At 40.0% G+C, this 14,262-nt stretch overlaps 1 protein-coding gene across 1 annotated transcript in view; it reads left to right on the top strand.

Annotated features, from left to right (window-relative positions):
- Positions 1–14,262, top strand: part of LOC122178940 — a 41,245-nt gene that overhangs the window by 17,130 nt on the left and 9,853 nt on the right. The window contains exon 3 of the mRNA XM_042869498.1: positions 12,407–12,525. Within this exon, the coding sequence (XP_042725432.1) occupies positions 12,407–12,525 (119 nt within the window). The remainder of the gene's footprint in view (positions 1–12,406; positions 12,526–14,262) is intronic.

The raw sequence follows: 14,262 nt of genomic DNA, 5'->3' as shown, positions 1-14,262 counted from the left end.
ATCTTCATCACAGCATACACTGCAGTATCTGGAGGAGAGAGGTGTTACTCCATTTCTATACCAGGAGAACTGGTACTTTATGTCTTCAAGAGGTTGAAAATAACCTGGGCTTTTCCTCCATTTTCACTATGAGACTGAGAAGAATCCCTCCTTTTCCCTCTTCAAATCCCACCAGCATACCGACAGTGGTATAACACCAAAGTGTTTCCAAGAAATTCTAAAGCTGTGTACCAGTAAGTCATTGAAATAAATCATTGAGTCTTAAAAGGCAGAAATTCCTCTTTTAGGAGAAGTTTTTATCCTTTCACCTGCACCACAAAAGGGGAAATGCATGGAATCACTTGTCCAAATAATCTGCATCTCCAGTGAAACATGTAGAGATATTGGTGTACTAAGAAACACTTTAAACAGTTTCCCAAATATCTTTCTTATGTCTGTGAGTGACCTTTTCTTTTTTCCTCACGTTGGCCCCAAACCCACCATTATCTCCTTGACAGAGGCGTGTTGGGCAGCTCTGAGGGTATGACTTGCCGTTGCATTTATCACCTTCTTTTCTCTCTCTCCAGTTTTTGTGATCCCGACAGTTGTTTGGGCTCAGTTTTCACCGTCCGGTTGGGATGAAACTGACACTGCCCTTCAGCTGAAAAATCCAGTGGCTGGGTGGGCCCGGAGGAATGGCCTTTTTTCCCCCTCCCTGCTTAAGCCTCTTGCGAGTAACTCCCTGCAGCTGTTCATAAACATTGCCTTCTGAATGGAGTGAGAGAAGTCTGGGGCAGGCCCTGCTCTTGCTGTTTATCAAATGAAAATAAATACCGCCGTCAGCCGTTGTACTGAGGATTGCTGCGTGTAGCCCGATACCTTCTCAATCACCTCAGTCTGTTTTTTCTAAAAGACTTTACAGTATTAACTCTCTGGAACCCAAAGTGTCCCACGTGATGAATTTATCAATAAATACATACAACATGAGGCAAAAGTATATTTGGCCAACAATCTGAGTCCCACACTCCTCACTGATTCTGATAAACCACTCAATTATTGGCAGTAGAGGAAAAATGCTTATTAAAAGTGCAAAGCAGAAGACTATATATATGTGTGAGCAATGACAGCAAGCATGTCTTTGGAGACTGAGAATTTTACTTTTCAGGAAACCGTTATGCTGAAGCTTCATATAGGCACACACCTTGTACACTTCTTTGCCAACCCAGGAAGCCACATGATCTGGTTTTATTTCTCATCCTGCTGGGCACTGCCAGCACTCTGAATAAGCTGATGGGACAGCTTGTGTCTCCTCAATGAATATCCCACCGCCCCATGGGCAGGCTTATTTGAACAGCCAACACGCTACTCACTCTCCAATCACCATCATAGGCAAACGAAAAGCTCCCTCTTCTACCTCCTCCCCCTGTATAGTGCAGGGGGGTGGGGAATGTTGGCTGTGGTCAATCCATTATGTTTTGCCTCTGCTGCTCCATGTGGGTTCCCTCACATAGGATGCCATCCTTCCTGAACTGACCCCACACGGGATTCCCATTCGTCTCTTCCAAACCCTGCTCCAACATGGATCTGTACCATGGGATCCATCCTTTAGGAAGTACTCCAGTAAAGATACCCTTGGGGAGCAGCTCTCTCAGCCCTCCTGATCCACTGCAGGCTCCTTCCCACAGGCTGCAGCTCCAACCTGGCACTGCTCTTGAAGGGGTTCTCCATGGACTATGCCTCCTCCAGGCCTCAATGACCGCAGCACCATGGGCTTCTCCATGGCTGCGTGTGGAAATCTGCCTGGGTGGTGGGCTGCTGGGTACAGCCTACTCCACCTTGAGCCTCTTCTGGGCTGCAGAGAGATTCTGCTCTGCTCCTGAAGCAACTCCTACACTTCTTCTGCACTGGCCTTGATGTCTTTAGGGCTGTCTTGCTCATAGTATTTCACTGCTTTCTGCCAGCTGCTGCCGTGAAGCAGTTTTTCTTAAATCTCCTCTCCAGAGTCACAACCAGCTTTGGATCAGCTCTGGTTAGTGACTGGTCCTTTTTGGAGCAGCTTCTAACTCCTCATAGGGGCTACACCTGCAGCCCTCTACTACTAAAATCTTGCTACTTAAATCTGATACACCAATGCTCTCTCTCTATCCCATTCCTGGTGGTCACTGGTGGTCACTATGTGTTGAGCCTTACTCTGTGTGGCTCTTCCTTGTCCTGTATGGCCATGATGATCTCCACTTCTGAATATCAACATTCCACTAATGAACAACAACAATAAATCCTTTCTTAAAGAGCTTATTTTAAATAAAAAAAGACTGTTTTTAGCTTGTTGTCTGTCTGAGACAGAGGATCTAAGGAAAGGAGCAACCTTGCTTAAGGGCATAGTAGCAAAATGATGGAAGTGGGCTGGCTATGACTCTGTCCTCAACTGGCATAGCCAGGGCTGGCCAGAGATGTCTAGCCACAAAACCAAGTGTAGGATGTGAAAGCAAGGGGCCTGTTGTTTTAAGTTCTGCTCTTGCTTTCCCTTTGATCTTTCCTGCTCTGCTGTTGTCTAAACATTTGTGCTTGGTTGCATTACTGAAAACAGGATGAACTGTTTTAGCACTTGAATATTTTCTTTTTGCTTGTCTTTTTTCTTGTCTGAATTCTGTAGAACACATGATACAGGGATTATTTCTGTCTGATACATGTAAAAAGAAGTCTACTAATTTTTCAACATCCTTGGATACTGAAAACCTTTCAGTAAGGACCTTCTCCCTTCACAAAACCTGCAGTTTCTTCTGGGGAAAAAATAAAAAAAATAAAAAAGCTTTTGAAACAAATGCACAACCACGGAGTGTTTTCTGATTGATGTAATGCCATCTTCTGATGAATTCTCACTTCTGAAGACATTCTAAGTGGTCTAAATTCTGGTTCTCCTTTCTCTTTACATTTGTCTTAATGTGCTGTTGGGTAGATCTCTATCAAGATTTCTTGCAGCAAACTCTTTGGCATATTAACTATCTTCATACACACATACAAAAAAATGGGATTTAGATCTTGATGAGAAGCCTTATATGTGGCTGTAACAGAACTAACGAAAAAAATAATAACAAAGTAACAATCTGAATGGAAGTAGGAGATAAAAGTAGGGTAGTTTCATTCAGATGGTGCAGTGCTATCATAAAATGTGGCAGAAAAAAACAGAAGCCCTTTGAACAAATTCTTCCAGGATGATATAATTATCTCTCTTCTCTAAAACATTAGTTAACTATCTCAGTAAAGTTACTGTAAACATTATTTTATTTTTGCCTTGGTATGCATAACTGCCCAACATCTCACAAAACATAACTAAAAAATTCCTTTGGAAACTGCATTGTTTCACAACATATGACACACCAGCAAACTTGGAATTAATAGATGACAAAACAAATTATTATAACACCCAAAACAAGTCCTCAGAATCCTGATAGAAGTTGTAGACCATGCAGGTACCCTATATTGTGAAGTAGACCTTGCAGTGTGAACTTTGTTTCATAGTTCAAGATCGGTGCCCAAGACCACTTTGCAACTGTTTGAATACTGGAATTACAGGAAATCTTGTTTTGGTCTTTGTATTGAGCTCCTTGTATTGCTGAGATCTCTAAGTGACCTAATTGAGAAACCTTCCTAAATTTTGACACTATAATAATCAGATAGCAACAGGCATGCTGTGTGGAAAAGTAGCCCCAAATACCAATATGTGATGCTGTATGAAACAATATTAACTGGTATCTTAATAAAGGAATGGTTAATTTTCCTGAACAAGGGGTAGCTATCTGTCCTGCCTAGTTTATATTCTCTCTGGACATCTGGACTATGAAGCTGTGATTAGATAGATGACATTAAAGCTAAGATCATTTTATTCTTTTATAAAGAAAGCAAAGCCTTGTATTTGAACAAAAGAAAGTCAATGTCCAATGAACATCTCCTTGTCTCTGTCTTTGTGATTCTCAGTGTGCAACAATCACTTTGAAGCATCATGTTACTACAGAGGCACTTGTGTGAAGAGTAGCCCACAGGACCCTGCAATGGTGATTAGTCTTTGTAAACTCCCAGATCCTTTGTGCCAGACCTTCAGCATGACAGTTCAAATGGGTTAGGAGTTCACTCTCACTTAATTAATCCCAGATTTTGTTCATATGGCACACGTCGTTGGTGGCAGGACTTCTAAGCCGGACTGCATAGGTATGAAATCAGCTAACAATGACTCCATTTTTCTTGGCGGATCTCTGTAAAGCAGGCCTTAACTTTGCAAGAAAAAAAAAAGAAAAGAAATCCCAAATCAAACCAAAACATTCTCCCTCAAAACAAACAAGCAAACAAAAACCCAAGGCAAGATAATATTTCTGCTTTAAATGTGATTTGCAAGGCCCAAACTCACAGGTCATCAAAATGCATTAAAAATATATATTTTTTTCTTTACTATATAGTCAAGATCACCAGAAATTGAGCTGTCTCAAACACTGTCCCTTAAGGCATTCCCTATCTTATTGCTCTGTCAAGTGTTGCTATTTTTCTGTAGACATTAACTTTTTACTCGAGATACACCCACATTAATGGATTTACCTAGATTCTCTAGCTCTGTGGTTTGACAGAGCTCATCCTATGAATGCCCTCAATCAAATGTTGAAAAATGGAGTATTAAAGAATGTCACCTGATACACTGATTATTCTTTCACTGTAAAACAAGAGTATAATGATTGGAGCAAGATTTTACAAAGTGTATAGGCAGACGTGTAAAAATTCAATATCAGTGCACAGTCATAAACCTTTGTACACCTGGCGTTCTCCTAAGAATTTTCAATATACACATACACAGTGCTCAAAGCACATGTTCTGAGATTACTTGGATGAACACACAGATATGCATATGTACACGTATAATGCAGACATTTGCAGTAACTTAATTTTCAGCATTTGTGCAGATTACCAATACTTTTTATCATGTATGAAGGATTTAAAAAACATATCAAGATGTTAGACAGAGAAAATGGGCATATGTTTTCCATATTTTATCCTTCTGTAAATCTCTGAAACATGTTTTCCTTGCATAGGGCTGAAAACATGTTCTAGGTGGAGACAGAGTTTGGAAGAGTTTTAGAAAAAAAGAAATAAGGAAAATAAAACCAACAAATAGATCAGAGGAACTACTTTTTTGCACAAGTCTATAAAGATTTATTTATTTATTTATTGTGACTATCTCAGAACAGATTTCTGCACTACAGATATATAATACTAGGGAAAATAATGATGACCTTTGTCCATTCACTGATTACTTGTGTCACATCAGTGTTTTATTTACTACAGCTGCCATTAGAGTTTGTTATTAGAATATTTCAGCACAGGATTGCAGGGAGTCCTATTCTTCCAGTACAGAAAACTAGAACATCCACAGTCAGATAACAGGGCTGTAGCAGCAAAATGACATTATGTCCTTAAGGCAATAAAGTTACTAGGCCTAAGAGATGTGATTGCCAGGACAGTGTCAACCATATCCAGAGACTGGTGAAAAGCACTGTGTGAGGACAAGTGTTTGAAGACCACTGAAGTGGTCTTTAAACAGAAGATACAACATTACCTTCATCATGTTGGTGCCTCTTCCACTGGTGTTTTCCAGATCTTGGATGAGATCAGCTTGTGCTCAAACAGAGCTTTTCAAGGCTTAATCCAATCAAAGCAGAGGATAGATAGGTGACCAAGCAAAAATGCTTTGAAAAATTCTACAGGATTAGTACAAAATGCCTTTAGATTAAAGGTATATAAATAAAAGTGTATTTAATCTAAAGGCACTGGTTAAATGAAATAAATTGGTTAACTTTGGGATTTATTTAGGCATGCTTACTAATTTCTTGATGATGATAATGCCATCATGCACAGCAACTCCGGAGTCTGTCCAATTCTGATGGACAACAAACTGGTTGCAAATGTACATGCTTTTCCTGTCTTGTGTTTGTGTATTATCCCAGAACATCTGGGCATTAAGATATTAGGAGGTAGGAAAGTTCTACAAGCCCAAAATTTTGGAGGAAATCTCTGCAGGAATGCAAGTCTTGATAATCAAAGTGTCAGTGTTCCTACATTTCAGCGTACACTAAAAATCATTAAATGTTTCAAAGGCACATTGTTGTTGACCCCTTTGGCACAAGGGCTCTTTCTCACCCTATGATGAAATGCTAGACTTCAGACTAAGCTACTGGTGCTCAAACAGGGTGCCTGTCTACTAAGAATGGCTCCCACCATGTACTAATATCTGAACCATGCCTGGGAAAAATTTGAGAAACTGCTGACATGGGTCAGAAATATGCCAGAAAATTCTTTTATAGTTTAAAACTACAGAAGATTGACTGACATGGCCTGTGAATATTATTTCACATTGATAAATGTATGGTATAAATATAGCCTGTAGAAATTAAAACAGTATAAGGAACTATGGAAACTAGGTTAAGTGATCTATACTGGAAATCCAGACCATTCAATCTGATGAGTTAACTCACCTAATAATCTACAAACCTATGTTAGGTCTATGTCTTATTAACCACATTGTCCTATAAAACATTCTCTGTGATGAAACAATAATTTATTATTCCTAGATATTTCACAGTTACTTTTGATGTTCACTTTTCTTAAGATAAAGAAGGAGAAATTTCGCCTTTATAAAATAGGGATTGGTAGATAATTCAAGAACTTAGGGAGCAGGGATTAGCTTTACAGAAGCTAGATTCAATTATGGATGTTAGGATCAGTGAGCTGAGGCACTGTTTTTATAAACTAGAACTATGCTTCAGAGTTGGTTTTTAATTCAAAGCCTTTTTACAAACCTCTTTCCTGCATGTTAGAATGGTCTCACTTCGCCCACATGAGTTTTTTGGCTGGTTTTTTTTTTGTATGTGCGTGTGTGGAAAAGTAGGGAAAAATAGTATTCTAACAGGCTCATTTTTATTTATACTATTCATTACTGAGCATAGCAGGTAGTGTACGTTCAGTAACATCAAATGAATTGTTATTTGGTTGCATAATGCTCTTTGGATAACAATGTGCAATCTTTCTCTTTAGTATGAGACATAGTAAGTCTTTCTGAGCTTAGCACTTTTAAAGAAGGAAAGAAAATGCTTTTAAACAGGCAAACACTATACTTCATCTAGACATGTGTTGCAGATAAAAAAAGAAAAAAAAAAAGACTGAGTTAAACCATGTAAATTTATACCTTTACCTCTTCAAACAAAACCAGAATTTTCCTTCTGAGTCAATTACACCGTTTACTGTGTAATGTTATCACTAATAATCATTGTGTGTTAGCAAGAGAGGCCATGAGTGGGTTCAAGCAATAGACACTTCTGTGGTTTCTGTTTTTAACGATCTGTCAAAGTCAGGAACCCAAAACAGTGCAAAGGAAGAAAAGAGAGAGAAGAAAGAGAAAAAGAAAGGAAGAGGTGAAGAAAGGAGTGAAGGCTGATTGGTTTAATACAGAGACACAAATTAAAAGCAGCAAAAAAAGAATGAAAAGACTAGGATTTAGGGAGGAGAGATGAAAGTGAAGAAAAGACAAACATACACAGCTAAGGCCAGAGTGCAAGTCCTTTCAAGTCCTCATTAACCCCTCAGTAAAGAGGTTCCTTGTGAACATTTAGCCTTTTCATTGAGCTCTGCTTATTCAGAGACAAATGTCAGCTGTGAAGCATGTTTGGATGCAGCAGTCACCCTCTGGAACCTTTCATACAGTGCAAGGAAACAATTTGCAACGCTTTATCTGCACAAACTGACACAATTCTGCAAACTCTATGTTAGACCCATGCACAGTTGTGAAAATCACACCCAAATATGTATAAGTAACCACGGGGGAATGGAGAAACTGAAATTGCTGTTATACCTCACATTCCTCAACTGCGAGAGTGAAGGGTACACTCTCACTCAAGGCTTGCCACTTGAAAACCTCCAGGTTTTCCTTTCTGATTCATCGTTGAGGGCCTTGGGAGCATGTGTGGCAAGGAAGGCTGAGGGAACCATGGCCCATGGTAGCTTCTTTCTTGCAAGTACATGGTGAGCACCCAAACAAGCTGCTAGGCCTCTCCCCAAATGCTTAATCTTGTCCTTAACGTGTAAATTAATGAGCCATTTCATTAAATACACTATGGCTTCTCACAGACCTGAAGCTCAGCAGAGGGTCAAGAGAACTGGGGTCTGTTGTGGGCTTTGAAGCACAGATCCCTCTAATAGAGTCTGAGGCCCTTTGAATTTAGAAAGCCCCTTCCCAGGAAGGATTTTCAAAAGGCTCTGCAGATAGGTTTGAATAGAGTGTTATATGATTTTGAAGGGACAAACACAGAGTGATATTTACAACAGCTCATGGAAACTTGTAACAGGGTTTTGTTTACTAGAAGTTCTTTCCTTGCCAATAGTAGTTAGTTTGTTCATTCTTCATTTATTCATGCTAAAGGGGAAAAGGAAAAAAAAAAACCTATCAACAACAAAAAAAAACAACCACATAGCCAATTATTTAGGAAGGTCAAACGTGTCCCAGACTAGACTGTGAATTACTTAAATAACAGGACGTGTCACAAAACTGACATCAGTGCTTCTTTTCAGTCCCACCCAATGATAATGAGAAGCCATTTGAACAATTTCAGCAGAGAAAAATAAACAAAGGTTTTGTGCAGACCCTATAAGAGCTGGATCCAGCAAACCTGTACTAAGTCAAATAGCTCTTTTCAAACTAGATATTTCCTTATTCAGCAAACAGAGAATGTTTGGATTACTGCAGTAATGAGCATGTACAGGATCAAGTTAAAGAAATCAGTCCACATTTCTCTTCTTCATAGTGAATGTCACTACATAGAAGACAGCTGTCATCTTTAAATCCTGTTTTAGTGGGAATCAGATAGCACTTTTGCAGTAGGGGAGAGAAAAAGGCAAGCACATGAAGGAAAAATGCTGTATGGTTCAGCTGCCCTGAACACTTCACCACTATTTTACTAGCAAGTGATACAGAGACATAACAGCGGGTAATAAAAACATTCCCAGGAGAAAGAATAGGAAAGTACTCCTTTTAAATGTAGACACTGTACTTGAAGCAAAGATGTCAAGGGAAGCCCTCTTTGCAGGAATGAGAAGCAAATGAAAGGAGGCTGTGCAGTGGATATACGTGTGTGCACTGGGGGAGCTGATGTCAGAGGGCAGAACAGCGCACAGCCACGGGCGTCCCTGTGCGGGATGGAGGCAGCGAGGGAGGGGTGAGAGGGAGCTCTGCTTACAACTGAGGTGATGTCAGCAGATTGACTCTGCTCTGCTTCAGTCCACTCACATGTGAGAAGGTCATTGAACAACATGGATCCCTCCTCCAAAATAATAACAAATGAAAGGATGTGTGAGTGCAAAGGACTCCAATTTGGGGAGACTTTCACTAAAGGACCATTGTGTGGGGTTGCACTTAGAGAAAATTTTGAAAGCAGATGGCTGCAGGCATTTTGTTTCTGCAATTACACTCATCTCCATGCCTGAAGCAAAGGCAGTGCCTCTGAACCCTGATCCTGCTGGTCCACCACAGAGCCCAACCAAAGCAAGTGCAACCGTGCCATTGGTACAAGGCATTGCTCCTGGAAATGTCAGTCCCTTGGCAACTATTCCTCATGGCAAATCCTGTCCTGCAAATGAGTTATTGTCTGTGTCCTCCATATCCCACCTGACTGTCAGGCTTTGGAGGTCTCCTACCAATGCAGTCAGTAACATCCTTCCACTCTACAGGTATAAGGTACAATTTCTGACATGTGAATTTGTACGTTCTATTCATTTTGTTCTCTTTCCTCTGATTTTAACCCTTAAAATATAAATTTCACGATCTTTTTGGTCTTTAACAACAATCCCTGAGAACTGTTGGGGTAGCAAAACTTCCATTGCCATAAAGGCAAAGGCAAAGGATGAATGAAATGAAAAGGTTAATTGATGTCAGCATGTTTTTGAGAGGGATGTTAGGAAGGAGGAGTATGCAGTTACAGCAAATAACTGATACAAAGTTCAGATACAAGTTCCTTCCCTATCTGTGAGGCAGTTTTCAAGAATGAGTCAGGGAAGACACTTATGTCTTCAGCTGGTATTCCTGCTCTTTTGTTGTATTTCTAGGGATGCCGATCTGACCAGGACCATGCAATTCCAGGCACCAGGAAAACCTGTGGAATTACCACGCAGTCTGGGAAAAGAAATAGAGAGATGCTTTACATCTGAGCATCCATCTCAGCTATTCTGAGCATCTCAGCAAAGATGAGTTTTAGAGAGATGATATAGCAGGCTGGGGGAGCATGCAGCATAGCAGACAATCCAAAATTTTAAAGATTAAATAGACTAATAGGCAATAAAACTGGAAAAGTAGGTGGGAGAATTGACAGCAGCATGCTAATAGTGTAATTTACATAAATTATTTCCAGTTCCAGCTGCAGTATCTGCAGCAGTTGCATCCCCAAGCATCTTCTCCACCCTTTACTTCACATCTAATCAACTACATCACCTTCTCAAATGTAGGGACTGAATAGGTCGTGGAGTCTCTGTCTTAATTACTCTAATCAAAGCATGCTTGCTTGATAGAAGTGGTTTATTTAAAGGCCAGTGTAAGCTAGTCTTGACTAAATACGGTTTGGAAGTGAACAAAGAACCACTTACCTGAAATATCAGAGGAAGCAGTAATATTGAATGAGGAGGTGGTTGTCTCTGGAGTTCGTAAGCTTTGTGGTGGTACACGTGGAGAGTATGGCTCCATGGCCTAAGAGAGGAGAGGTAGGTAGGAAAGAGAATGTTTATAGCCTAAGAGAGAATGGACAGGTAAGACAGATAACATTTAAATAGAGGCACTATAAAGATAAAAGCTTTACAGTACTTCAGCTGGAAAGCACTGGATGATTACAAAGCATTATTATCCCATTATCAGAAAAGCTCACTCAACACATAAGGAAAAATGAATAGTTCACTTTGTGCATTTGATTCAGTCATTTGCCTGTTTACATTGAAACCTGGCTGCTTTAACTCTCCAAATGTTTAGTATCAAGTAGGTTCAAAGAGAAGTACAACTCCTCAGCAATGAATTTCCTGACTTTGCTCTTTCTGTTTAGAAAAGATGATAAAATGGATTGCAGTGTTTTACAGAATTCCAGTATTTATTACATATTGAAGCTATTGGCCTAGCATTCTAGAAAGATTTACAGGTTTTTGTCTTCAGATGTCACATAACAACTACAAGACTAATCTCAACCAATGATGCTAATTTGCCAAAGTAGTTTCACAACTGTCTGGGGCCTGAAACCTTTCACACCGGAACTGAGCTCTTCAAGGATTGCAGAGCATGGGAACAAAGGGAAAAAAAAGGAAATATATGAGACAACTAAATCATTTGTAGAGTGATTAGATTAAAAGATTGTAGTGACTCTCAAGCTGATGAAATGAAACAAGGCAGGAAGCAAAAAAACAATAAACAAAATGGCAGAAGTTGTTGAATCCTATGGACAAGATGGTGTTACAAAACACCGAGACCCAAGGCAGACCCTACTCAGCAGTGGAAGCACTGCTTTCTCTCACCTCCTCTAAGGCAGAAGTGCCCGCTCTGCTGGGGTTTCTCAAAAGTTTACAAAGCACGTTTCCCTTTTGGTGCATCTTTCTCCATGTGACCTTCCTGTCCCAAGCTCTATACAGCTCCATCCTTTCAGTGCAAAGAGAGGCTGTTAATGCTGGTTGGTTGAATGCTACGTGCTCCCCTCCCTTCCCTGCCATAGCTCAGCACTGATGGCAATTAGAGGGGCTGGCAATTCCCTTGCCAGCACATTCTCTGACAGCCAATACTTACAGCCTATTCTCACTTCTCCTCTCTGGAGGAATTGAGCTGCCGCTGACTTCTGCTGTCTAAAGCTTTGTGACCTATTTGAATGCTCTCATGACCTTCAGAGGGTTCATGACCCTAATGGAGAAACATTGGGCCATTTCTGTAAAATGTTATTATTTTTGCATGGATAGATATTCCTGTGTACTGAAGTGCACCAACACCTTGAAACTGTTGGACACTATTGGACACTGGGGATAGACTTATACACAGGCATTTTTAAATAATACTTTTATTCTTGTGAAGTCTCTGAGATTAATAAATACAGTGGTTTTTAGTTTTGTCCCTTCCCGTGCTGTTTTCTGCTGAGTGCGAGATACAAAATCAGATTTTTTTTATTTGAATATCATGGTGTTGAATGGAATAAAAACAGGAGGACGTTTCTGCAAGTTCAATCTTGGTTCTGAGGCAGAAGGATCCTCAGTCTGAAAGAGAAATGGAAAAAAATAATGTGCTGCAACCACACCATTTGTGCACATACAAAGACCACGTCTTCTAATGCTGCACTACTATGGATGGTGCCCTAAGTCCCATGTATATCTGCATTTACAGTACCCTTGGAAGACTCATTTACCTGAGACAGGAGTCGGTGGTGCTGTTGCTGGGCATCTTATCTTGCCATGGAGTTTTTCCATTTGGAGACTACGTTGTGCTGAACGGAAAATGGAAAGGTAACAAAATCACATAAGAGTGATATCAATGTGCAAAAAGATCTGATGGCTAAGAGCGAGGAAGAAAGAAGCAGGAGACTGGTTAAGGTCTGATGCAGAATGTGTAAAAACAAAATAATCATGTGAAAGCTCTGTACATGAATGTTACCTCTTCTAACTTATATACACCCAGAATAATTTATTGGAATTGATCATCCAGTAGCGATATGAACATGAGTCTTAAGAAAAAATTATATATGCTTCATAAAATATTTGTTGAGTAAGAGACAGAGAGAAAGGCAGAGCCTCCTTCAGAGATTCAGTGCAGGACAGTAGTGAAAGTAGTGTCTGCATGAAGGTCTCTGGTTTGATGCAGATAGATATTCTCATGTAAAGGAAGAACCCTGTATTGCAGTAACAGATTTCAGATTCAGTCTTGCACCATTCAGATCTACCAAAGAGCACCGAGCCCTGGGACGATATGCAGACAAGGCGTGCAGACAAGGCGAGGCAGTCCACTCTGGATCAGGTCCCAGCTTGACCTCGCTGCTTGATTTTAAGTCTGTGAGCAAACATTGACTACAGTAACAGCAAACAAGGAAGTCTCTGTAAGGTGTAAAGCTTAGATGCAAATTACAAACACACGTATATTGAAATCATTTAGGTTAATTTCTTGGTAGTGACAAAGTGCTTATTTCAGAATACTCATTCCATGCCTTGAACTGCTGCTTTGTCCAGCTCTTCAGTGGCAGAAAGCAATTTAGCATAATCCTTCTACTGTAATGTCCAGTTTTTCCACAAAGATTAGAGATGAAACCAAAGGCCTCATTCTAAAGGAGGCTTATTGCTTTGCAAAGCTGGCCACTGTGTGTTTAGCTGTACCAGAATGGCCTATTGGTGAAGAGAGAAAAATCTCACATTTGGGAGGATGTGAAGGAGGAGTCCCAGACAACCAAAACAATCCTTGTTTGCCAAAGAATGTGTGTGAAGCTTAAAAAATGATGAATTCGAAACACATTTCCCACTTCGCAACAATTGGAAAATACCTTTCAATCAAATGAATAATAAAACTCACTTCCCGAAACCGGTGAGGCTGATTATCATCTAGCTTAAATCACCGTAACACTACTCGCATGAATGTACCTGCACCCACCGTCTGATACCATCTGCGGATCTGGTTCAGCAATCTGCGTAAGGGGGAGTGGAAGATAATGATGGGAGACCTTCCAGTTTTTGGCAAACAGGCTTAGCTGTTAATCATGTCAAAGTCAGTTCCCTTGCCTCTTGTATCGCACTTGACTTGAAAATTACAGGTTTATTTTTTCTCACGGTATTTCTGCTTCTATCTTTGTCTTTTGTCGACTTTGAGCAGAAATCTGCATGTTAAAAGAGGCATGCAAATTGTTTTTAAATGAGACTTTCTTAAAAAAATCAGAAGTGCTGCTGCATTGAGAGAATGAATATTCAAGTGTTGCTAATTTTACCCTACAGAGTGAGAGACTATATTCCTTTAGAAAAAAATAAAGGGTCAGGGGACAATTATGTAGAAAGAGAGTCAACATTATTGGCCTTGGCCTGATTGTGATGTCGTTCATGCAATTAGGTCAAACCATTTCTGCCAGATACACAAAGGTATACAAAGGAAGTTTTAATCAAAGATTTCCTGACTTTCATAAATTTGAGTTTACGTTACAGAAATCCCAGTCACTATAAGCCGAAGGAGAAAAGGTTATTCTTTGCAGTTACAATTACAATGTA

Source organism: Lagopus leucura, unplaced genomic scaffold (assembly GCF_019238085.1).
Source record: "Lagopus leucura isolate 7727_CA_CO unplaced genomic scaffold, USGS_WTPT01 Super-Scaffold_100002, whole genome shotgun sequence".
NCBI lineage: Eukaryota > Metazoa > Chordata > Aves > Galliformes > Phasianidae > Lagopus > Lagopus leucura.
The sequence above is the reverse complement of the archived record's forward strand: the minus strand, read 5'-3'. Positions and strand labels throughout refer to the sequence as shown.